Source organism: Crocodylus siamensis, chromosome 4 (assembly GCF_052110815.1).
Source record: "Crocodylus siamensis isolate JL-2025a chromosome 4, ASM5211081v1, whole genome shotgun sequence".
NCBI classification, from domain to species: Eukaryota; Metazoa; Chordata; order Crocodylia; family Crocodylidae; genus Crocodylus; species Crocodylus siamensis.
In genome coordinates, this window is record NC_143398.1 from 160,850,992 (window position 1) to 160,874,933 (window position 23,942).

General features: G+C 50.7%; 1 protein-coding gene across 3 annotated transcripts in view; it reads left to right on the forward strand.

The window, feature by feature from the left end:
* The window catches only part of TBKBP1 (TBK1 binding protein 1), a 56,768-nt gene extending 34,576 nt beyond the window's left edge, over positions 1-22,192 (forward strand). For 2 of the 3 annotated variants that reach the window (XM_090044602.1, XM_090044601.1), the window contains 4 exons: positions 13,924-14,042; positions 14,484-15,229; positions 16,506-16,623; positions 16,978-22,192. In XM_090044602.1, coding sequence (XP_089900728.1) covers positions 13,924-14,042; positions 14,484-15,229; positions 16,506-16,623; positions 16,978-17,021 — 1,027 coding nt within the window. In that variant the 3' untranslated portion in view covers positions 17,022-22,192. Of the gene's footprint in view, positions 1-13,923; positions 14,043-14,483; positions 15,230-16,505 lie in introns of all 3 variants that reach the window. The other variant, XM_090044603.1, reaches the window with a different exon arrangement.
* Positions 22,193-23,942: the final 1,750 nt, after the last annotated feature.

A 23,942-nucleotide genomic window follows, 5' to 3' on the forward strand; every position in this document is an offset into this window, starting at 1 on the left:
GGTTGAAAGCCTTGTACGAACAGTGGGCCAGCACTTGTGACATGGCCAACACTGGGCCACTGATCCCCACTGCTGCACCCCCTGTGCAGCATCCCAGCCACCTAATGCTGCATCTGTAGATTCCCCTCCTGAAGGGCAATGGGGAAGGACAAATCTGGTGGCAAGGGAAAGTGCCAGCTACTCTAAGGGCACAAGAGAGCTGCAGAGAGGGTGCTGGGCAGGGAGGGATCAGGAGCACAGTGTTGGACAGAGAAGGATTGCATGCTGGGCCTAGCTGTGTGTTGCTAGTCTTCTGGGCTAGAGCCAATTACTGCACAGGCTGGATCCAGCCCACGTGCTGCAGGCAGCCAACTTCTAGAGTACATCTGTATTCTGGCAGCATGGAGCTCAGTAAGCCCCATCCGCTTGCCGTGTGCGCAGCAACCCTGGCAGTGAGGCAGTGTGGATGCCATAGGGTGTGCCCTCAGCTGCTGGTGGAACCCTGGGCATGCAGAGCAAAGCAGTGGTGCACTGAAGTGTGGGTGTGCTCACTGCCTCCTTTCCAGAGGTGACCTGGGTGGATGGACAGGGCTTATTGCTTTTAGGGAGACACACCCTAAATTTCCTTCCTCTGTAACAGGGAAAAGTGAAATGTGACTTCATGAAGCTAGAGTTTGCCAATGAAGCTCAAAGGCAGGGCCATAAATGCCTGGGTGTAGGGCTTAGAGCTGGCTGCCTGGACAATGCTGTAGACCAGGGGCGGGCAATTATTTTGGGCAGCGGGCTGCTTACTGAGTTTTGGCAAGCCATTGAAGGCTGTGTGATAGGTGGCCAGGGGTAGATTAATATAAATTTTCTAAATGTTTTAGGGGTCCCATGGGCTGGATAGAATGTCCTGGTGGGCCGCATGTGGCCTGTGGGCCTATCCCTGCTGTAGATGTTATCATTACAGTTGCCTGGCCCACCCTTGGTTTTACACAGACAGGCGGGAGTAGCCTGCCCTGATGCTAAGTGTGTGCCTGAGCCAGAATTCCCCAAAGAGCTCAGCACCCACAGATAACCTACCTGCAGAGCTCCTTGGAAAATCCTGGCTTCTCTTATAGCCAAATGGGGGTCCCCCCTGTTAAGGCCTTCCTCCCCTACCCACTCCCGCTTTGTTCCTTCAGAGGGAAATAGGAGCAGGCTCCTCCCAGCTCCTCATGCTGGCTTTGTATCCCAGAGCAGTCAGCCTGACGCGCTCACACGGGAGCTGAGTGACTGCAGAGCAATCTGATGGGACAGCTATCACCTTAGCTAGTTGCATTGGCCTTGGCTATGGCACATTGCCTGGTGGAGTGTAACTCAGAGGCCTGGCTGGGTTTGCAAGCCAGCAGCAGGGCAACTCCAAGGAACCATTAACAGGACAGGGACAGGAGGGAAGTTGCATTGATGTTTTTCAAGCCTCAGCTCCTGGAGTCATGGGGTGGGCTTGAGAATCTCAGCTGTTGTTTGGATTTTAAGTGAGTTGATTGCCCTGATGAACAGGCTGGAGCAAACAGGGGCTTAGAAGAAGAAAGCAAAGACCACCCCACAGACGTATTATACTAAACAAAAAGAAATCCCCAGATTTTCAAACCAGTATCAGGATAGGGGCAGGGGGGCAGACTTTAACACTCTTTAAAATTTGGGGTTCATGATACTGCACCAAGGGTGTGTTCAAACCAGAATTTGAGCCTGATCCCTTGGGCCAGGTGTGTCTGCACATTCAGTCAGTCTCATAGCTGGGGTCTAGGACCGGACCCCCTCAGTTAGGGTCAGGGTCCACCCCCGGAGCCAGACTCCCCTATCACTGACATCGGTGTAAATCAGGGCTAGCTGCACTGAAGCTGATGCTCTGATATTAGAGAGAAAAAGATTGGGCTAAGCAGTTCTGTGGTTGGGCCTGTCTCTTGTTATGGAAGTGATTGTGGTCAGGTAACATCAGTCACATAATAACGCTGCTACCCAGCCTTCTCATAGCAGCACTTGTCAGGAGTAGATCTCAAAGCCTTTTACCCATTAGGTCAGCATCATTATCTTGCTTTACAGATGGAAAAACTGAGGCACTCTGACACAATGCAACTTGCCCAAGGTAGCAGTAGCTCCCAAGTGTCCCCAGTCCCAGTCTAGGGCTGTGTCCACAGGGCAGTGCAGTTTCCCTGCAGACAGAGCTAGAGGCTAGAGCACAAGAGTTTTGGAGGAGGTGTTTTTGGTTGAATAGTCTGTTCCCTGGATGCATGCATTCATATACAGCTGAAGGGTTGGGGCACAGTGGGTAAAAATCAGTGTGTTACCTTTCATCATGGCTGTGAGTTTGGTGCTCACTAGGGCACATGCCCTTCAAACCCTGGAGCTTGTCTATCCCTACAAGGTTCATCAAGAATAGACAAACCCATCTTTCAGCATAGCTCATCGGCTTCTCCCCAGCCCTTCATTAGCAAGAGCCACTAATTTCCTCAGAAGGCAACCTGAGTTTTGCAGAAGGAAGCATCCGTCCTAAAAATAGGTAGCAGTTCTGTTTTCAATAAGAGAGATTTGGTTTTTAAATTGGGTGCTTTTATCACTGAGGGAGAGAGGTGTTTTTGAGGCACCCAAGACATTTTGTCTGGTTTCTTTGCGTCAATCTTCTCTCTCCTGCCAGAACTTCAGGAACTTCTGACGCTGCAATACTGGGCAGTGACTGCTCATTATAATCATAGCAATTAAAAAAACAAACAGATAAGGCTGAATAAGTAATCTCCTTGCACATATTTTCTGTATGTACAGCATCTTCCACCCCAAAGCACTTCATTGACTGTGTTTATTTGTATGGCAGTTGCACCCACCTGGGAGTAGGCTCGGCAAGGGACTCTATATAATGTAGTGTAAGAGATAAAACCTACCCCCAAGCTGCCTTGAATAGACAGAGCAGGTAAAAGGGGAAGGAGAGAAAGTAGTTTGCCCAGAAGCAAGTAATTGGCAGACTTGAGAATAGAGGGTAAGGGTGCTCTAGCCACTAGACATTATTGCTGTTCTTCTACACTGAAATGTAGCCATTTCTGGGCTGGGCAAGAGCTATAGGGTCCTTATTAAAAAAAAATCATGTCAAGACCCCCTCAAATCATCTGCTATAAAAAAACCCAATTCGTTCCAGTTGTAGTTGGGTTGTATTTCTGGGTGCTTGAATCTTTAGTCTTCCTGGGCTCCTTTTTTGCATTTTTCTCCACAGCCACAAGAGCTAAAAACTTACTTTCAGAAGGAAAGAAGGGCAAAATTCTCCTGGATTCCCTTGACACCAGGAGCTGGGACTTTGGGCAATGCACTCAGCTGTCCTGAGTCTTCTGATGAAACTGTAAGAATTGGTCATATTGTGAGAGGCAGTGTGTAAGGGGAGGGGAGGGAATTGTTTTGCTTTGTTTTTCTTTGCCCAGGCCTTCTTCCTGTGGTGCCAGGGAATCTTTGATGATATTTCTTCCCTCACACAGCCCTGCCGACCAGACCCTTCACACTTGGCTCTTTCCCTCTGATGTTAGGCATTCATCCAGATCGCCATGCCATGCTCGCATGTGCTCTGTCACGCTGTGTTCCTGCTGCCCCTCCCCACCTTGCAACTCCAACCTTCCATGCAAAGGGAAGAAGGGAGATTGCCATTGAGGATATGCAAACAAACTCTCAGCAAAGACTCCAGTTCAAAGAGGGTTGAGAGATGGGTTCAATCTAATCTCATCCTGCCACCTTTCCCCCGCCACTTGGAAATTTGCAAGTGCTCCCTCCATATTTATTATGTGCCAGATTGAACTCTTGGGGCAGAGACAACCGGAGCTTCTTGGATTGCTCCCAGGCTGGGAAGTATCTGGAGTAAGGAGGTGCCCAGCTCTGTCGTCTTTGCTCATAGCAGATGGTAGGGGGTCCTCTTCCCTCTTTCAGGTTGGGCTAAAGAGTACAGTTGCACAGCTCCCCCCACCTTCTCTGGCAAGGTAAGGACCTTCCCCCACACCCTTCCTGTTTTAATCCACGTTGGCCTCTAAGCTAGCCAGTTCTGCCAGTGCCCCCTGCTGGCAAATCCAGATTGGGATCAGAGCAGCTGGGGGCTCATTCATTTTGCCTTCCTGTTTATTTCACAGCTGTTGTTTGCAGAGCCAGGGGGCAGCTTAGGGGGTGCATTATGGACCCACCTTGTCTGCCCCTTCCCTGATGTCAAATGCCCATAGTCTAGTCCCTGCCCCACCCCATCCCCTCCTCTTTCCACACCTCAGATCCTGGGAAGTTCCCTGCTGTGGTACATGGCTAAAAACATAGCGTGAAGGAAGAGCTGGGGGAGTGGGTGGGGGCAGGGTTGACCACAAGCGTTATTAAAAGGGTTGAGGCTTGTGGGTCTGGGGAGGAAGCAGAAGCAAAATAACAAGAGTAAAAAGCGAGCGTAGGAGCTGGCACAGCTGCAGCCTCAGCCCAATTTCCCATCTCGGCATGCAGGCCCTGTGAGAGACTCGGAGTATGTGCATGTGTGTGTGTGCGCATGCGCACATGAGTTGAGAGCAAATCATTGTATCGAGAAACTGGCTACAGTTAATTGGTGCTTCCCTCTGGCTTGTATCAGGAAAAAAAATATTAATACTAGTGTGACGCCAGGCAGTTTGAGTATCCCTGGGGGCCCTCATGGCATAGGCAGGTGCTGGGCCTTCCACATTGCCAGAGACTCTTTTTGAAAGCAGATGGCCTCTGTGTACCCAGGCATGGGGTTTTATGCCCCGAATGCTCCCATTTTACCTCCTGGTTAATCATGCCCACTTATCCTGCTGTCCAATCTGGTACCTTTTTATTTGGCTAAAGCAGATCTCCCAGATCCAGGTATCTTTAAATCAAGAGAGGCATCCAGGCTGGATGTAAAGATTCAAAAGATGGAGAGTCCAGTACTTCCCCTGGGGAGCATGCTCCAGTGGGCAATCACCCTTGCATGTTAAAAATGTTTGCCTTCTTTCTTATTTGAATCAGTCTGGCTCCAAGGTCCAGCTGCCGCTTGTCGTTATGGCTTTTCCCACTGCATTAGTGACCTGTTTAGTTCCCAGTATTTTCTACCTGGGAAGATACCAATGCTCTGTAATCAAGTTCTCCCCATCCCTATCTTGGTTAGACCGTATGAGCCAGTGGGCAGAGCACTGTGCTAGGACTAAGATTTCCACCCTGTATCTGGCTTTTTAGACTCCAAGTTCTGTGGGGCAGAAGCTACCTCTTGCCATGTTTGTAGTTAGTGCCCAGCAGCTTGGGGACCCGGAGGGATTCAGCTGTTACAGAAATAAATAAGCAGTCACAGAAACGGGAGTGATTTAGAGGCAGATGGGGTCATTATGAGGCTGGAGAAGAGACTGAAGAAGTTCTAGACTGTTCAGAGGGGAAAACTTGGGAGGTAGAGAGCAAGCTAAAAAAATGAATGATAGATAAGATGCTCTGATTTCTCTCTTCCCATCATGCGTGAACAAGGATTATCCAAGAAAAGTCAAGTCCCCCAATGCAAAGGCTTATTTTTGCCCAGTGCATAATTAACTTGTAGAACTCACTGCCCTGGATGTCATTGAAACCAAGTGCTTAGCAGGTTTTTTAAAAAAAAATCAGCCATTTATACAGGCAATGGACATATTTGCAGCTCCATTATGTAGGGTGCACTTTTAGTTGAGGTTATTGGCAAGGCATGAAACAACTATCAACTGCTTAAAGGGAGGCAAGTGGTTTCCTACTGGGAAAATACCACATGATTTTTCAGCCCTGGGGAATTACAGGCTTTCCTCTATGTCATTTGGTACTGGTAGCTTTAGAAGGCAGGAGCTATGGACTGTTGGTTTGGTGCAAAATAAAGATTCCGGTATTCTTAATGTGACGGACCATTTTGTCAGGTCCTGAGACTTTAAGTGACTCATCCAGAGTTGACAGGACAAGTTAGTAGCAGCACTGAGGTTAGAACCCAGGAGTCCTGGTTCTCACTCATCATCTTGCCACTAGACCACACTCTGCTCCCTCTTTCTAATCTCATGTGTATATCAGTGCTGCTGGCCACTTACTTTAATAGGGAGGCAAGATGTTGCATTTCACCCTGAAAGAGGAGCCTTTGAAAAATCAGGCAACACTTTTAAGAGGTTAATGGTGACAACAGCAGTGGATCAGGACTCAAGAAATTGAAAATGAGTTCCCAGCTCTCCTTGTGTGACTGTGAGCAAGTCATGGAGAGCCTGACATTCAGCTGCTCAGCTTTTGCCTTGTGGACCAGATATTTAAAAATGCCTAACTACCCCACTTAGGGTGTTGCTCAATTGTGCCAGCAGGTCGACTGTTTGAAATTCTTTCTCACTCTCAGTTCCTCTGCCTGTAAAATGGATGCGATAATTTCTCTCCCCCTTCCTCTGTCTTGTCTACTTAGAATGTCAGCTCTTAGAAGCAGTTGCCTAGTACGGCCTTGGCTATGCTAAGTGTGCTGTATCAGTGTGCTGTATGTTAGACCCAGGGTGTGCTACAGACACAGCTATATCATTACTGATATAGTAAAACCACCCCTGTTATAATACAATAAATACAATTTAATTGTATTTTGTACTGCTGAATGTACAACATAACTGCGTCTGCATTACAGACTTCTATCATCCAGCTGTGCTAGTCAGGGATCATCTCTGTTTAAACTCACACCTGCTAGAGCTCTGTAACAGAAGTCTGCAGTGTAGCCATAGCTTGTAGGTCTATACAGCACCTAGCACAGCAGTGTTGTTATCTCAGGTGGGGGTACCGGACATGTCTGCCATTGATGCCCTGAGAAGCTTTCAGTGGATGTCAATAAAGAGATTGTAGGTGGCTGGGTTTTGATCACAGTTTTGTTCTCCAGTCTTCTTATCTTTGCTTACGGATCAAAACCCACATTTTATTTGGTAATTTTTCAGGGGAAGCGGGTTGCTTCTGAACTTTCTGAAATGCTGTCAAGATTTTCCTTTTTTCTGTGCCGGGCTGGCAGAAAAGCTCCTGTTTGTGAGGAGATTAATTACAAACAGCTTTTCTGCTTTATCAAACTTCCTGAAAGGCTGTGAAATATCTGGGGTGGAAAATCTCTCTCTATCTCTCTCTTTCTCTTGCTGCCATTGCCGTCTGTTCTAGGAGTGAGCTAATACATTATTCCCCATCCCAGCAATTAGCTCTTGCCTGGGGTAATGTCATCAGCGCATCTGGAATGCGGTACAGTGAATTGTGAAAATGGGGGTGGAGGGGAGAAACGTGCTTGCATTGTTAGATGTGCATCTAACTAGTTCCTTCTCCCACGTGCACATCCAGTGTTGGCAGTGGAGGGGGACTGGCATGTTTTTCACTCTGTTGAGATGCTCAGAAGCATGGTCCATTCCCTTCCCCACCTCAGCAGCATTCACTGCACTGTGTGTCTCCCACCTCAGCATGCACAGCTTTGTGGTTTTGGCAGTTCCTTTCTGCTTGCCTTCTGATTAGCATGGTGCACACCAGAGGAAAAGGGCTGGTATGCATGCATGGACTGCTTTGGATTTGCAGCTCATGCCCACTCAGCAATGCAGGTGTGGAGCTGGGTTTCTTGGAAGATTGGGGTGCTTAGGTGGGAACTGAATGCCTTGAAACAGTCTGGGCCTCAAAGGCAGAACCTGGTGGGTTACAAGTGTGTCAAAACCCACCGTTACTGAAAGAAATCCAGATCATTGCAGGTGCGCTATTCAATCACTGCCCCAACCTAACCCATGCTGTGGAATACACCAAGAATCAAGAGCCTGCAGGCAGAAATCCCACTGTCCTTATTTGTCTTAAAGAATGTTTAAAGTCCCAAAGGTGCCAGGAGATGTACATATTGCTAATAAGAGGTCCATGACCAAGATAGCTCAAGAATTATAATCCTCCTAAAGGGAAGGTTAGGTTGGATATTATGAGGAACTGTCTGGCTCTGGGGGTGGTCCAGCACTGGAACTGATTACTCCAAGAGGTTGTGGAGTCACCATTGGAAGTCTTTGAGGGCAGATTAAGCAAACACTTGGCTACTGTAGACAGGGATGGTCCTGCCTGGACCAGGCAGCTTCTTGAGGGCCCTTCCAGCCCTATGATTCTATGATCCTCATTTTACTTTGACTCGTATACTTGAACCAAGGTCACACAGGGAGCCAAATAGCAACTGAACCCATGTCACACTTGAATGTCCCAACTACAAGACTGCCCCCCACGCCGAACACTGTAGCCTGCTGCCACCTGGCGCAGGGCTCTGGCCTGGGCCCCTGAGTGCTTTGGAGCTATGTCTGACAGCCAGTGTTGTAAAATCCTGCACGTGATCAAAGGCCTCAAATTGATCGGTGCTAGAACAAATCCTAAATGAGGTGGGTTGTAGAAACCTCATGTGCTGCCACAGCTACCTTCAAAAAGGGGAACTCAGTCCCTTTCTCAGTAGTTTTTGGAAGGATGCCGGGAACTCCCCGCTAGGAGTTTATATTAGGAACTCCCCTTGCCCCGTTCTCTCAGAAAAGTGTCCATGCTCTAGTGATTTATTATGCATGGATGGATGAGATGCTGAGGCCTGTCGAGCCCTGGGGTGGGAAAAATGATCCTTGTGTGAAATCACCATTCTCAGGCCCCTGGAAACCTGCCATCAGCCCTTGCCCTTGGGAGCAGGGGGATTTTTTTTTTGCACGTGATAGCATTATTTATGAAGCCCTGATGTGTGCAGAAGATACTGATTTCTCAAGGTGTTGAGTGCCTGAAGGTGCACATATGACTCAACACTGTGCAGGTCGAGGGTCAGGAAGGCAACCAACTCCCTGCCTTTTCCGCTGACGTCAGCTAAACTTGCCGGTGCCTGGTGCCTTTTGGAGACAGGCCCAGGGTAAACAAAGGGTAGTTCAAAAGCAGGGGCACAGCTGAGGTGAGGGGTATTTAGAAAGGACGGGATATGCGGGAGCATAGAGTGGAATCAGACCTGCTGTAACAGCCAAGACTAAACTCTGCAATCAGATAGCCTCTTGCAAACCCACGGAAACTCCTAGGTCTGTTTGGGGTAGTGGAGAGTAGCTTTTGGCTGCATGATTGACTTGGGGCTGTGGCTGGGGGAGATCAGAGTCTGCGCTGGGCTTGAAGGGGTTTTAGAAGGAAGGGAAGAGTGTGCCTAAAGCTGGGAAGAGCCCTTCTGGAGAGAGGGTGAGTGAGGAACCAGGGGAGTCAGAAGGAATGGGGGGTGATGTTTCTTGGACAGCCTCCAACCTCTGCCAGGTCCTAGTCCTGCTCAGCGTCCTCCCATGTGAGCGTTTTGAGAGCTGCCTCCAGACCTGAGCTCAGGAGGGATCAGAAAGGAGCCTCACTCACTCATTCAAAGCTCATGTCATGGGGATTGCTTGGCCATCGCCCCCCCCCTCCCCCCCCCCAAAATTGGGCTTCAGGGGCATCCCACCTTGCCCCACCCCTTCACAAGACTTCTCAGTATCGTCCACCAGAGGTGTGACGGCCGCAGCGTGGGTGCCTGGGGTGGGGGTACCAAACCACAAGACCTTTCCTGACTCGCCTATGCTGACAGGGGCCCCCAAAATACTGGTCACCTTGGTTAGGCAGTGGGGAAAATATATGTATGTGTGTATATATATAATTTTTCTTTCTATTTTGCTTTTGTTTCTAAAATAACCTTCGCTTGTTAGCATGTTTCCAAACCCACTCGCAGCCCACACACCCGCTGTATTCTTAACCACTCTTTATTTGAAACACTCGCTTTTCCTGCCTTGAGAAACATAAACCTCACAGAACTCCTTCACCACAGACACCCCCACCCCCCTCAACCCCCTTTCTCCCCTCCCCTTACTGGAACAAGAGGGCAAGCTCAGCTGCTTGCCTGTGTGAAACCAGCTTCTCCTTACTGTGTGGCTCGAGCCCTGGATCTCTGCCAGCCTGTTATAGCACGGCCTTGGGCACACCGGGCAGCTGCGGGAAAGGTGCCAGATTTGGGGCTCTGCTTTGCCAGGCCTGGTCTGCCTCTTGTTTGATATGCACTGTTCGTGGTTGATTTCCACTCTTTGATCTTGTAGGGAAGAAGCTGAGGCAGGAAAGGAGGTTAGGCACCAAGACCAGCTTTTGTGACCAGTTCACCTGCTCCTGTTAGCATTGTGTCCACCTCAGCAGGGATCGAGGCAATAGGGCATTGGGTTCATTTTTTGGAAGGCAGAGAGGGGAGGGCCAGGGGGAGGGTTGGCAATGAAGGGCAGGGTTTCACACAGTGGTAAGACAGATTCCTGATGGTAGAAGCTCATTGCTGGTGAAAAATTGGTGGGGCCACAGGTGAATATGTGGCCTCAGAGACAAAGGCTCCGTTATGCCCTGGGGCTGCCTCTGACCTTGCTTAGCCTGGATGGACAAGTTCTCTCCACCACACCTTGCCTTCCTGTACTGCACAGTCTGGTAGACAGTGCATTGGGGTGGGACTCGGGAGACGGGGCTGCTGTTCCCCCTCTGCCATTGCCCCTTTGGACAAGTCACATCTCTTCTCTGTGCTCCAGTATCCCCATTTTTAAAGGAGAGAGAATAATCCTGGGAAGTGCTTTGAGATCTTTGGGTGACAGCAAGAAGCTTTCACCAAAAAGATGGGGAAACTCTTCAACAGTCTCCTCCACTCACATGCAGCCTATGGCCTCTTTATGGTAAACTTCCAAAGTACTTGTTTCCTCTGTTCCCATCCTGCTATGTGTAACTGGTACTTGTACAGTGTACTGGCACCCTAAATGCAGGGGGAAGGTGCCGTTATGTGTCGGGCACTGTCCAGCACCAACAGTGACTTGCTGCATGACTTTGGTAAGCCTTTTGGCTTCCCCATCTGATGCTGCCTTGACTAATGAGGGGATCCATGGAGGCTCCTTATTTCACAGTGGGGGGAAACCAAGCCTGAACGGTCAGGTGATTTGACCAAGGCCTCTGAGGCTGTCACTGTCAGCAGTGAGGTTAGGGCTGTAGCAAGCCCATGCAGGCCCCATCCCCAGTGCCCGCTGGAGCCCTTGGAAGTCTGAGAAGATGAGACCTGATGCCATTTGGTCTCTTGAGCTGCCCCTTCATGGCCAAGGGATGTGGTTCAGTAGCAGCAGACAGAAGCCCTAGCTCCAATGTCTGTGGCTGGAACCAGCCCCTCCTCGGTCCTGAGGGACCGCAGGCTTGACAGGAGGTACCTTTGGGTGGATACAGGCTGTGGGGAGACAACACTGTATCTGACCTGCATCCTGTAGGAAACAGCAGGATGTGCATCCCTCCATCTCTTCCCAAGACTGTGCATTTCCCAGAGCTCTGTTCACAAGAGATTGCAACTAGGGATTGAACTGTGCTGAGATGAACCTTCACCCTTATCTTGTCCCTGAAGAATAGGGGCAGTTAGCAGGTGATGGGGCATGGGGAAGCTGTGGCGATCTGGCTCTGTAGCACAGACTGTGGCTGGAGGTCCTCCATCTTCTCTGAACTGTGCTCCCGTCCACTGCCCTGCAGGGTACACAAGGGGTCATCCTACACGCGCCTGTCTTGCCAGTTGTTTGTAAACCAATTACAGTCCTTCATTGGCTGACCTTTCAGGGCACCTCATCTCGCTGCCTGTCGCACCCCTCACCCTCCCTCCATCCTGCTTTGTATGGCAGCATAACCAATCGCTCCCTCCCAGAGGGAAATGTCCAGTGAACTGGGGAGCAAAGGGAAAACCTGCTGCTGTTCGGGAGGGAGGGCAGGAATGAATAATGCGTCTTTTCTTCTTATGGAACAACAACTCGCAACACACTGAAGGGTGGGCGAGAGCCAAGGAGGGGGAGACCTGTCGACTGCTGTTACATGAGGCAGCTCCCAGGTCCCCTCACTGTCAGGGTTGTTCAGTGTAACTTGCCTGCGCTCACTGCAAAGGACATGCCCAGCCTGACAGTCCCCCCCCGTAACCTCATGAGACAGGTTCTCCTTTCATATAAAGGTAAAGGATATGTTTTTTAAAGGTGACACGGAAGTCCAGGAGACTTCCGAGATTTAACAACTTTGTCAGGCTGGCTTGAAAGGCGTTGATGGGACAGGAGCCCGGCAGGAGAAAAGAGCCGTCATCTGTCTCTTGCATTGTTGTTGTTGTTGTTTATTTGTTCCATTCTTGGCTCGCTGGGTGGCCTGGGGCAAGTTGCACGACTTCCTTAGTTTCCCCCATCTGTAAAACAGGCTGAGAGGACTGACTGATCTCTGAATAGAGATGGGTCAGATTTGGGGACCAAAACTTTTTACTTTGGGGTTGTTGGTTTTTTTTTTTACACCACTGAAAAATGGCAATATTGGTGGACTGCAGTATTTTGCAAACTTGTATCAGTTTCACCAAGTCAGCTAGAAAGAAAAAGCGAGCTGTCACAATTGCAAAGTGAGATATTTTGATTTATTTTATTGGAAATGTTTCATTTCAACATTTCCTTCTATGATGTAAAAAAAAAAAAAGGACGCAAAAGTTTTTAAAAGCTCAAAAGTGAAACCAAATGTTTCATTTTGGGTTGAATGAAACATATGGGTCAGCCTGAAATGATGTTTTCTTCAATTTTTTGGTTTCAAATTTTTTCTGTTTTTTTTTTTCTTTTGAAACTACAGTCTAACCCAAAACAATGAGTTACTTGTTCGAGAGCTGAGATTCCTGAATGCTATTTTCTTTTAACAGCAACGTGCGGCCCTAGCACTTATTTTGTACTTCAGGAACACCTAACAGCCCCAGCCCTCCTTGTGCTAGGTGCTGTGCAAGCCCAAAACAAAATGGGGTCCTCACCCCAAGACCCCACAGCATCAGTACAGTACAGGATACAGCTGGTGGAGACAGGCAGATGGGGGAGCAAGACGGTGTTGTTGGTGTGTTGAACAGCAGTCTCTGCCCACCAGTTGCCTAGCTGTTGTCAGACCTTTGTTCTAACCTCATTCTGATTATCTGTGTTCATGCTGTTCATGAAGGGGAAAGGGACAAAGGTCCCAGAGCTGAGCAGATCAGAGCTGGCTTTATTACTCTTATGGGTATCGTGGCAGCAGCTCCAAGCCCCTTTGTTCTGGGCACTAAATTAACCCTCCCACATGGAGAAAGGCAGGGGGGGCAGCACAGGGAAGATTTCTTCTTGGTTATAGTTGGAGCTGTTGCACCATATGACATAGAACCTGTTTGGCAAGCAGCTAGTGGCGACTTCCCTTCATGGTTTTTAAGCATTGGCTTTGGGATTTTGTCACTGGCTCTGTGGAGTCAGGCAGCCTAGATTGCCTGTTTGTGACCCTAATAGGGTGTGCAGGGTTATGTTACCCCAGGAAGGATGGAGCCTGGCCCTTGTGAGTGTGGCACCCATCTGCAGCTGTCTCAGAGCAAGATGTAGAGGTGGGGACTGCTGGGGTCATCTGGGGTGAGATGAGCAGGAGGCAGTGGGTTCTCATGGGGCAAGGGGTAGAAAGTTTGGGTCCGAGTTCACACTAGGGCTGAGAGCCAGGCTCAGAACTTGCAAGGTGGCTAGAGAGGGGAGCTCAGAGCTGCTGAGAGAGCACCCAAGGGAGCTCAGAGGGTGAATCCAAGCCAAGGGCGTGGGGGCAAAGGAAAGCAAGACCCCTAGAACCTGAGGTGCCCTGGGGGAGACTGGAAGGACTGACCAAAACGAGCCTTTTCCAGGCAAAGCTGCCCATGCAGATGCATTGTCCCACTGTAGATCTCCCTTGCCCTTGTGCTCCTGATCTGCTCTCCCCATCCCACCCCTGTTGCCTCATGGCTGTGCTCAGCAGCCTGGCCAAGTGCAGAGAAGTGCCCCGGGCATGTCACCTTGCCAAATCTTCCCCCTACCCCAGTGGCCCCAGCCTACCCTCACAGGTGAGAGGAGCCAGCGCCTCGGTGGAGCTGGGGGGGAGCCCCTCTCATGCCAAGCCAGAGGCTTTTCGAAAGACATTTGCTTTATGCCGTACCATCTCATTCTGTGTCAGGGTGAACCTGGCGTTGGCCTACACTGAGCTGACTGAGGAGTTGTGCCGGCTAAGGAAGCTCAGCTCCCTGCAGAGCCAGATCCTCAGGACGCTGCTGCAAGAGCAGGCCATCAACGGCGGTGAGTGCAGCCTCCACTGCAACGGGATGGGGTGTCATTCGGGGTGTATAGTGAGGAGAGGGGTACAGAGATTGGAGGGCCTGACATCGAACAGGGGCCAAAGGGCTCCAAAGGGGGCTTGGCACCCTTCCCGTCAGCCAGAGGGCCCAGAGCTTACAGTCTGAAAGGACAGAGGGTGTCCTCTGGTGCCAGGTTGGCAGGGCTGGAGTGGGGGGATTTTCGTTATGGAGAACAAGGGCCTGAAGGGACCATCTTAAGGAGGTGGCTTTCAAGAGGCATGCAGGCCCTTTTTTTGACAGGAAACCTGTTGCCAGGAAGCCAGGCAAGGCTCAGGCAGACCTGCACCCTGTGGGCATACCTGTCTGGGCTCCTGTGGGAAGCAGGTGAGGGGGGTCATTCATTCTCCAGTTGATCCAGGTCTTTGTCCCTATTGCTTTCCAGGCCAGAGGCACTCTCCGCTCTCACAGCGCCACTCTCCTGCCCAGCAGCGCCGCTCCCCCGCGCCACAGTGCCCCTCTCCGGCTCAGCCGGGACGGTCCCCCGTCCCTCAGTGCCCCTCTCCTGCCCTGCAGCGGCGGTCTCCAGTCCCCCCCAGCCAGTCCCCTGCCCAACAACGTCGCTTGCCAGCGCCACCCCCTAGCCAGTCCCCTGCCCAGCAGCGTCGCTCTCCGGCACCCCCTCCCAGCCAGTCCCCTGCCCAGCAGCGTCGTTCTCCAGCTCCCTCCTGCCCATCGCCTGCTTCCCAGCATAGGCCCCCGCCTGGCAGCGAAAGGAATGTGATGGATCTGGGGTACTCAAAGCCGTCGAGCCACCACATCAAAGCCAGTTTCCAAGGCCGCCGCAGCTACTCAGAGGTGAGCGACGCTGCTATGTATCAGCAGAACCGCTCCCTGTGGCTGCAGCCCGAGGCCTCCACGCTACCAAAGCATCGTCCCTACGGCGAGGTTTACATCGGGGGTGCCGGCGGCCCTCTGAGTGCCAGAGACGCCTTTGAGGAACACCTGCGCTTTGAGAAACAGTCCTCAGATGAAGACGACTGGGCCGTCCCCAGCCCCCCCAGCCCCGAGGCTGGAGCTATCCGCTGCGCCTCGTTCTGCGCTGGCTTCCCTATCCCCGACCCCCCTGCACACCGGACAGCTGCCTCCTACTCCAGGGCTGAGCACGCACAGTCCTGGCCATCGATCAACGTAAGCGCTAGTTGGCCTCCCCTCCTCCCCCTTATATCCCTCTGCTCCCACTGCCATACCTCCTCTCTGCTCCTGAGCCCCACTGCAAGCTGTTCCCCTGCAGCACCAAACCTGGAGCCCTGGGGAGCAAAAGACTGGCCTTTCATGCCCAATAATGGGTCCAAGCCCAAATCTTGGACCCAGACAGCCCCCTGCGGAGGAAGAGGCTAAGACATGGAGCCAGGTGTGGGTTCAGCTCCTGGTTCTGTCACTGAGCTCTGCTGACTGGGCTGGAGTCACTTCATTGCGGTTTGCCTCAGTTCCCCAACCTGTAGCATGGAGGGGGTGAGCAGGGAGCCTGCTCTGATCCGGGTATGTGAGCTGTTTGGTTGCCTTGGTGATGAAGATTATACAAGAGGCTGTAGAACTGAGCTCCACCTAGCTAAGGATGTTAAGGGCTTTGGATCCCTATGTGGATCTGAGCCTTTGCTTCTTGGACCCCCATCTGCAGGCATTTGCTGGGGGAACGCAGCCTAGTCCAGGACGGTGCAGCTAGTGGCCTGCAGGCCCTACATGGCCCACGAAAGGTTAAATTGTATTCTTTGGGTCTTGTTGGTTTGGCCTCAGATCCCAGGGGCTGTTGTTCGCCGTGAGCCCCCTTGTCCACCACTGAATTTGGAGTCTTCAGTTGCCACTGGTGATTCATGTCACCAGCAGGGGAAAAGCAGGAGTGAGAGATGGTGTCATTCACTCCCTGGCTCTGAAGGCAGTGTAGCTGCTCCAGCATCTGTGCTGACAAACCACCGCCCCGCCACTAGAGGTGGGTCTGCAAGAAACCGCATGGGTCAGATCTGACCCACAGAGCCAAATAAGTTGGAGAGCCCTGACCTAGTCCATTCCTGCATCATGCGGGTTCACCAGGCCTGCTCCTTCATCCTAGCAGGCTTGGCAGAGGGATGACTGGAGGGAGGTGACATTTGCAGAAAGGATGCCAGGGAAGAGGGTGATATAGGGTAGCACCTAATACCAAAGAATGGGGTGAGACTAGAAAGAGGGAAATTTAGGGTGAAAATGTCCCAGCACAGCTGACTGAGGGGGAGACCTGTGGAGTGGCTTTGCAAGGGTAATGGCAGAGGTTCCACTGTTTGGGACCTTTCAGTTATGCTGCAGTACATGGGGTGGTGGGGAAGATGCACAGATCTAATGGGCTTGCCTCCTGTTGGGGCAAATCAATTGATTTATCTCAGCCAGGCCTCTGCCCCTCCTTTAACCCAAAAGGTCGTTTCTTGCCCCACAGCTGCTGATGGAGACGGTGGACTCTGACATCCGAAGCTGCCCGCTGTGCCAGCTGGCCTTCCCCATTGGTTACCCGGACGATGCTTTGATAAAGCACATTGATTCACACCTGGAGAACAGTAAGATCTGAGGCTGCTCCTCTTCACTCCTCTTTCCAACTTCCTTACTATGCCCTGGTCCCCTTTTGGATGCTGCATGAAAACTCGCGGAGCAACACGGCTCCCTAAATACCTCCAAGTCTTCAGTAGCTACAGGACAGACTGAATCACGAGTCTCGCCTCTCCCTCTCCCGCCTTGCCTCGTTTCTAAGTGGGTTTCTTTTCCCCTCCTCCTCCTCCCTGTCCCCTGGAAGAATAGGATCTGCAATACCTTTTGATGCTTGAACCAGCTGGGAGCAACTCTAGTCTGGGCACTGGAGGTAAAGCTGTTCAGCGTGGCTTCTAACAGAAGGAATCATCTGCCCTTCTCCGTAGGTCCCTTCACAGCTCTTGCTGCACAGTTTGGTTTCTCTGGATGACCTCAGGGAGGAGGGAGTGATGGATCCCCCCACACATGCCCTGAGCGGCAGGTGAACTGAAGGGCTGCCCCTTACTGATGTGCTCAAGTGAGAGGTATGGAGAGTTTGCCTGTAATTTTGTGCCCATTGGGAAGGACCCAGAGGCTTGGATCTTTCTCTCCCCTTTTCCTGGGGGTTTAATTGTTACAGGGCTAGTTGATTATTTTGAGCATTGGTCTTGACAAGTTTCAGACCAATGCATTTCAGCTACTTGCTGCTGGTTCGAGCGTCTTTCCAGTCTTTTACATTAAAAGTCCCTTTCTCCTTGCAACAATGCTGCCGAGAAAGGAAACCCACTTTGCAGAGGCCCAGCATGGAAATCCAGTAATATTGCACTGAACTCAATGTTTGCTAGGGCCCGTGTCCTGGTCTCTGTGATGTCAGTGGGCACTTCCACCACTGACTCTGGCAAGACCTCGGTACATCCCTGGAGCATTTATATTCTCCTCAATGTACTGTTTTCTTCTTCCTCATACCAACACGTTGCTTTGAGTAGCTAGTTTTCATAAACCCAGAATACTCTTGTGTCCCACATCATGGTCACAATGTCACCTCTCCTGCAGTCCCGTGATGGCATGTGATACTGTCATGGTGGCATAATGTGAATTCCATGGTGATTACTGGTGTGGATCCACGATCCGCTAGCTCTCTCTGGCCTTACTGAGCATATCCGCATTGTTGTGATTGAAACCAAGTCCCTTTCAACTGGCCAGCTTTCCCAACTCCCCATGCACATGGCTCACACCATGGGGACTGTCATGATGAAGGTATGTAGAGTCTTTCATCAAAACCACCCATGATGGGAAGACACCTTGGATATATACCACATCTCATCACATGACCCAGGTTTTTGTTTTTTTCTTTCTTTGGGTAAATCTATGCTCCATCAGGACCTGCACATTGGTAATGGTAACAGTGTGGTTGAAAAGAACCATCCACTGGGAAGGTGGGGACAGACCTTGGTGGCTCTGCTGGGCCAGATCCTCAGCTGATATAACTCAGGATTGCCCTTTTCAGGGCAGTGGATCTCCAGTGAACTCATTGGAGCCAGGTCAGTTTACACCATCTGTGGATCTGGCCCTTTCCTTCCTTTTTCAGGCATACCTACACTTGCCGCCCAAGCAGTGGAGATGCCATTGGCCTTCACCTTTCCTCCAACATTGCCTTTGCCCCTTATCAGCTTTCCTAGCTCAGCTGCAGAACCTCCAAATATTCATCCAAACTGGGTTTTTTTGCGGGGGGTGGGGGAAGGGAAGGGAGTGGAAGGGAAGGGAGATCTCCTTCTCTATTGGCAGTGCATGAGCTGGGCTATAGGGTTCACTCATGGACACTAGTGTCCATAATGCAATTCCTAGCAAACTGGCTCTTCCCCCTGCTCTTCTGTCTAAAATTGGGCCCAATCCACTACTACTGGGGCTGGAATTGGAGCTGGACCTCTGATATGTTGAGGGTTATGGGAATCCAGGAGTTTGGCCTGGCCCTTCTCTCTTACCTTGTCGCCCCCTTTGAATATGGTCCCAGAAGTAGCGGGGCCAGCTCGTAGCTGAGAAGTCTCTGGGAAATCCTGGTCTGAAGCCCTGATTTTGGGAGGGGGTCCACAGGGTTGTGTGTGGGGCAATTACAGTGCCTTTCACAGTTCAGTCAAAAGAGAAGCACAAGAAGGGAAGGAAGGAGACTGAGAAGTCATGAGGGTTCCCAGAGGCTGGGGTTGGGGCTTTGATTAACCCTGAAGGGCTTCCTTAGAATGGAACTCGGCTCAGCTAGTTGCCTCTACCAGGCAGAGAGGGAGTGGCTAACTTGTGCTTAGTATCACGTAGGCCTTTGCACTAATTTCCCCGCCATGAGCTCCCAGCACCCCATTCCCAGTGCACAAGGGATCAGTAATACAGTACAAAAGGAGTATTTCCTCTCACCAGGTAAAAGGACCAAACAACTTCCTGCCTATAAGCTCTGCTGTCTTGCCGCACTCTTCCATGGTCCTTATACCCCTCTCTGCACACCTTGTGGGCATTGGGGCCTTCTAGCAACAAGGGGAAGCAACAGGTCTTTGCTTTAGATACTTTTCAGAGGGGGTTTATGCAAGCTCTGAGCTTCTAGCTATGGAACAGAGGATGCCCAGCATCTCACAGGATGGAACAAGGCACTCCACACAGCCCAGGTAGAGGGTTTCAAACTTCTTCCACTGGTTTGTTGTTCTCTAGAGATCAGATCAGGGCCAACCTGCAGCCAAGGTTGTGACTGGCTTTGCAGTGAGCCTTGACCTCACTACCTGGGGGCTTAGACGTGCTCTGTGGCTAGGGCCCAAGCCTTGGGGAGATGGATTTCAGAGTTGCAAGCCTGTTAAATTAGCAATGGCTTGGATGCTGAAATTACTGGTGAGGTTCTGTGGTCTGTGTTACGTGTAACCAACACTCCTGCCCCACCCAGGGGCACGTCCATGCAGAACCTGGGACTAGATCACCATCATGATCCATTTTAGCCTCACAATCTAGGAGTTGGAGAGGGATTTCAGCCCCTACTTAGCTGTAGTGAAGCCAGAGCACCCAGGCTGAGAGCGTGCTGTGAGGTGCCACTCAATGTTGCTACTGCTAGGGTGTGTCTACACATGGATTTACAATGGCTTAAATTTACAGTGTAGTAAGTGGGAATACACAGGTGTCCACGTGTGCAGGCATTAAAGTGCATTAATGCAGTGCATGGACTGATTTGGGATTAAATTTAGTCACACTGGATTAATGCACTTAATACACAGTAATGCATCTACATGTGCGTTAATGTGCAATAAATAATTGAGCATAGATTTGATACTTGCATGATGCAGGTATCAAATTTACTCTCAAGTTGGCCTAAGTTGCCATATTTACTGTGCAGTCCAGGCATGCACGTGTAGATGCGCACCTGTACTGCCCAGCAATTTTGGTTACTGCACAGTAAATGCACACATGTAGACACACCCCTAGGTGTGTGAACATGATTCACACAATAAACCCAGAAATTTCTAATAGGAATCAGTAGTGTTAAAAACATTCTGACCTGTTGTAGGTTTTCTGAGCTCTTTGCAACAGAAGAATCATTATGTTATTTTTTTCTATAGTTAAAAAAAACAAACTTGGGGAAACTAAGAGCTGGCATTTACTGAGGGGTGTCTCAAGTCTAAAAAGCTTGAGAACCACTGGTGTAAAAGGAGACCCCTAACCCTGTTACTAGTGAATCAGAGAGTTAGCATGAGAGTAGATGAAGGGAACTGTGCCTTTAAAGCCAGACTGCTTTGGGTCAGAAGGGGCAGTCCCTGGGGCTTTATAAGCTGGACTCCAGAGATAACTGGTCAGTCAGGCTTGACCAGTGCTTGGAAGTGGAGTTCCCTACTACCTATTGCAGATGCAAGGCTGTAATTGTGATTAGGCTCAAAGCTGGGAGAAACCTAATGGAACTGGGGAGGGTTTAGGGAGAAGGCACCCCAGGAGGGAATTAAGTTTGGTGAAGCTTTTTATTTTGAAGGATTCATGGCTGCATATACACCTTTTCTGCAAGGCATGGGGTGGCTGAATGAGGGTGAGAAGCTGCTGAGGGAGTGTGAAGTCTGTTTGTTATTGCAGGCTGCTTTGGGCTAGCTAGCTTAGGAGAACAGGTGGTGGGTTGAGAGCCCTGTGTACTGCTGGCTGGGCCAGGGAGCCTGCAGAACTAGCGAGTAGATAGGTGAGGTCCTCTAATACCAACCATTGCATGGGCCCAAGCAGGGATGGCCCCGTGATGTGAAAAGAGAGAGGCACCTAAGGTTGCCTCCTCTGACTAGACTGTGGGCCTACCCCTTAATTGTCCTTGTCTCTCAACTGCCCTGCCTCTGATAGTAATCAGGCCACTTGGATGTTGGGAGAACAGGCAGGTGGGGGCCGAGTGCCAGAGAGGCATGCCACCCTAGGGCAGTTGGGACCTGGCTACACAAGGACACAGGTCTTTAGGAGAGGACAAATGTGTATATGCCAATTCTGTGTATTCTGGGCAGATGGGGCTATAATACTCCCATTTGCTGCTTTTTCAGAAAAATGGGGGGAGTGCACTGGCAAGGGCTTCATCCTGTGAGATGCAGAGAAATTTTAATCACGGTCTCCACTCACATCCAAGTTGGTGGGTACCCTAAGTGCTTGCAGAACAGGCCTGTTAAAGGCCCTTTCAGCAGCTGTTCTAAATGAGTTAAGTCTCTAGACATGGGCAGGGCTGGGCAAATCCATATAGATGGGGTGGGGGAAGCTTAACTTCCTTACCTGGCTAAGATGCAGACATGCCCACCAGTCATAACTGTAGGCATTTCCAGTAGCCCAAGGATCCTCATCATCTTGAAGTCATGTCCCACTGCAGTTGGGGGAGGAACCGTTCCCTGGGGGAAGGAGTCAAGGGCTAAAGAGGTGCCTGCCAGCATTTTACAAGAGCTTTCCCCTGCCTATTCCTGACCATACTTTTCCCACATCTCCTATGTGAAATCTACCTCAGAGCTGATGAGAACTCAAAACACTGGGTTAAAAAGAATGAGAGGAGAGGAGAACACATGCTGAACAAGCCAACTTTGGGGCTGATGCTGCCCATGTCCTCCCCTGGCACGTCCAGGGGTGCAGTGGATTCAGTCCCATGGCGCAAAGTCTGGTATGACAGCTTGCAGCGCTGCCCTGGGTCCTTGGCATGAATTCCCCTGCCCAGTGACATGGGCGCAGTGTGCAGAGTGTTCTTGCTGTGTCATTGAGTTGAGGCTACTCCAGGCCTGTTCCTTTGACCCCCCCCCACCAACTGCCACCCCGTTCTAGTCCCCTACGGTCAGTTTTCTTCCAAAAGCAGAAATTTGCCATGTGGTATAATCCCCGCCTCCTCCCAGCTGACCGCCCAGTCAGGGTGGGGCTGAGCGGCCTGTCTGGTATTGTTCTATGCTGCATGCTGTTGACCGACCGTATCCCACCCATCCCCCTACCCTCCCTGCTCGATACGACACACGGTCACAAGGGCTCCTCACTCGCCTGGCCCAGGAGAACTTGCAGAGACCTTGGTCTGTACGTATCTTCCTTTTGTGTATGTTCTCTTTAAAGAGATCCTGTGCTCTGTGAAACAGAATAAGTCAAATAAAAGTTACCTATGGATTGACCATTGCTTTGCAGCCAGTGCCTCTTGTGTTCCAGGTTGCAGAGTGTCAGCGTTTGCTTCATTTCTCTTTTGCACTTAAAATCGTGCAACTTGTTGCGGGCAATCTGCCATGATGGGGAGGAGTGGGGGTGTAATAACATTGCTCCTTGGAAAATAAAGGGGCTGGGTGTCTGGACTCCTAGGCCACGTTCCCAGCTTGGGGAGGTGGTGCTGTCCAAAGTTGGCGGGGGGGGGAAATGTGCCAGGACTTCAGCCCCTCCCCAAGGTCTAGGAGGGCTTGCAATCTAATAAGTAGTGCTGGGTGCAGGACTCCTGGGTCTCCTTCCAAACTTGGGGTGGGGGGCGTTCAGGGTGTGCAGGGGTTGGCAGACATTCTGTAAAGTGGGCCACACTTGAACAGAGAGGGTCTGACTCTACCATAGGGGTGACTGTTGTTACTGGTGACTTAGCACAGCACAGTACAGTACGGCCTTGCCCTCCACTGATGCCTTCTGGTGTTACCTTGGTCTATGTCATGACAGCATCCCTACTTGAAAGCGACTAAGACTATGGGGTAGGCCCATGTGGGCAGGTTGCAGTGGGGTGAGATCAAAACCAGACTGCCTGCTGAAAGACTACAGCATGAAGGGAAACATCTCAGACTTGTTTTGGAAAGGGATGGAGAGCTTGGCAACTTTTTCCAAAAGCTAAGAAAGCAAGTACATCATGCCTGGAGTATAGGAAGCAGCTTCTTGCAAATAGAGATGCTGAATGCAGGATTAAAGAGCACCGAGAGGCCATGATGGAGATCATGGCCCCATTATGCTGGACACAGCACAGAGGGAGAGACTGGTCCTAACCCTATTCACAGGCCAAAACCAGAAGGAGGCTCAGCCATTGGGTGGGAGGTCCTGTAGCAGCTGAATGGCAGAGCTGGGATGTCCTGTGCTAACCTCTTCCTCTTCACACTGGTCCCTTGTTACTCAACACAGTGGAATGAGTGCATTGATGCCTGCTGTCCCAGAAGACCCACCAGCCTTTGTGCTCAGGAGGCAGGAAGGTTGGCAAGTTCAGATCGCCTGTTGCAAGTGACCCAGTAACCAGGCATTGCACAGCCCAGTTCCCATCAGTGGTGGATTGTTTCAGATTTACTGTGGTGCTTTCAGATAAGTAAGACCAGTACCACAGTAGAAAAAAAAATAGGACAATCAAAAGTGAAACAAAAACTTTTGCGATACCCAGTGCGATCAGCGCATGTGTGATGAGGATGTTCCACCTAGTACCATTCTCAGGACACACTCTGCCATGAGATGCAAGCACAAGTTCGAAACCTTTCATACCTCCCTTGCAGGGCCATTACATAAGGCAGGACAAAAAAATCTCTAGGGAGCTTGCTGACTTGATGACTCTATCTCTCCTGCATGGGTTTGACCTATTGATTCCTCCCGGGTTGGATAAGCACTTTCTTTCCCACAGTTGTAGAGGACGTCTACTTCGAGTGGGTTCAGTGGAGACAAGGCAGTTCCCCCTGCAGTTTGTTAAGGGAACTGTACTAGTTCAAGATGCAGGGGCTTGGGATCTCATTTGCAGAGCTTAGAGCAGGGATTGTCAACCAGGGTGCTGGAGCACCCTGGACTGCTGTGAGATCCTTCTGAGGGTGCTAGGCAATGCAATATCAGCACTGTTAAGTGTGCAAACATCTGCACGTGACTCACAAGAGAATTTCAGAGATTTCACTAAGGAATCCTTAGTGTCAAAGACTTTTTCACCTGCTGT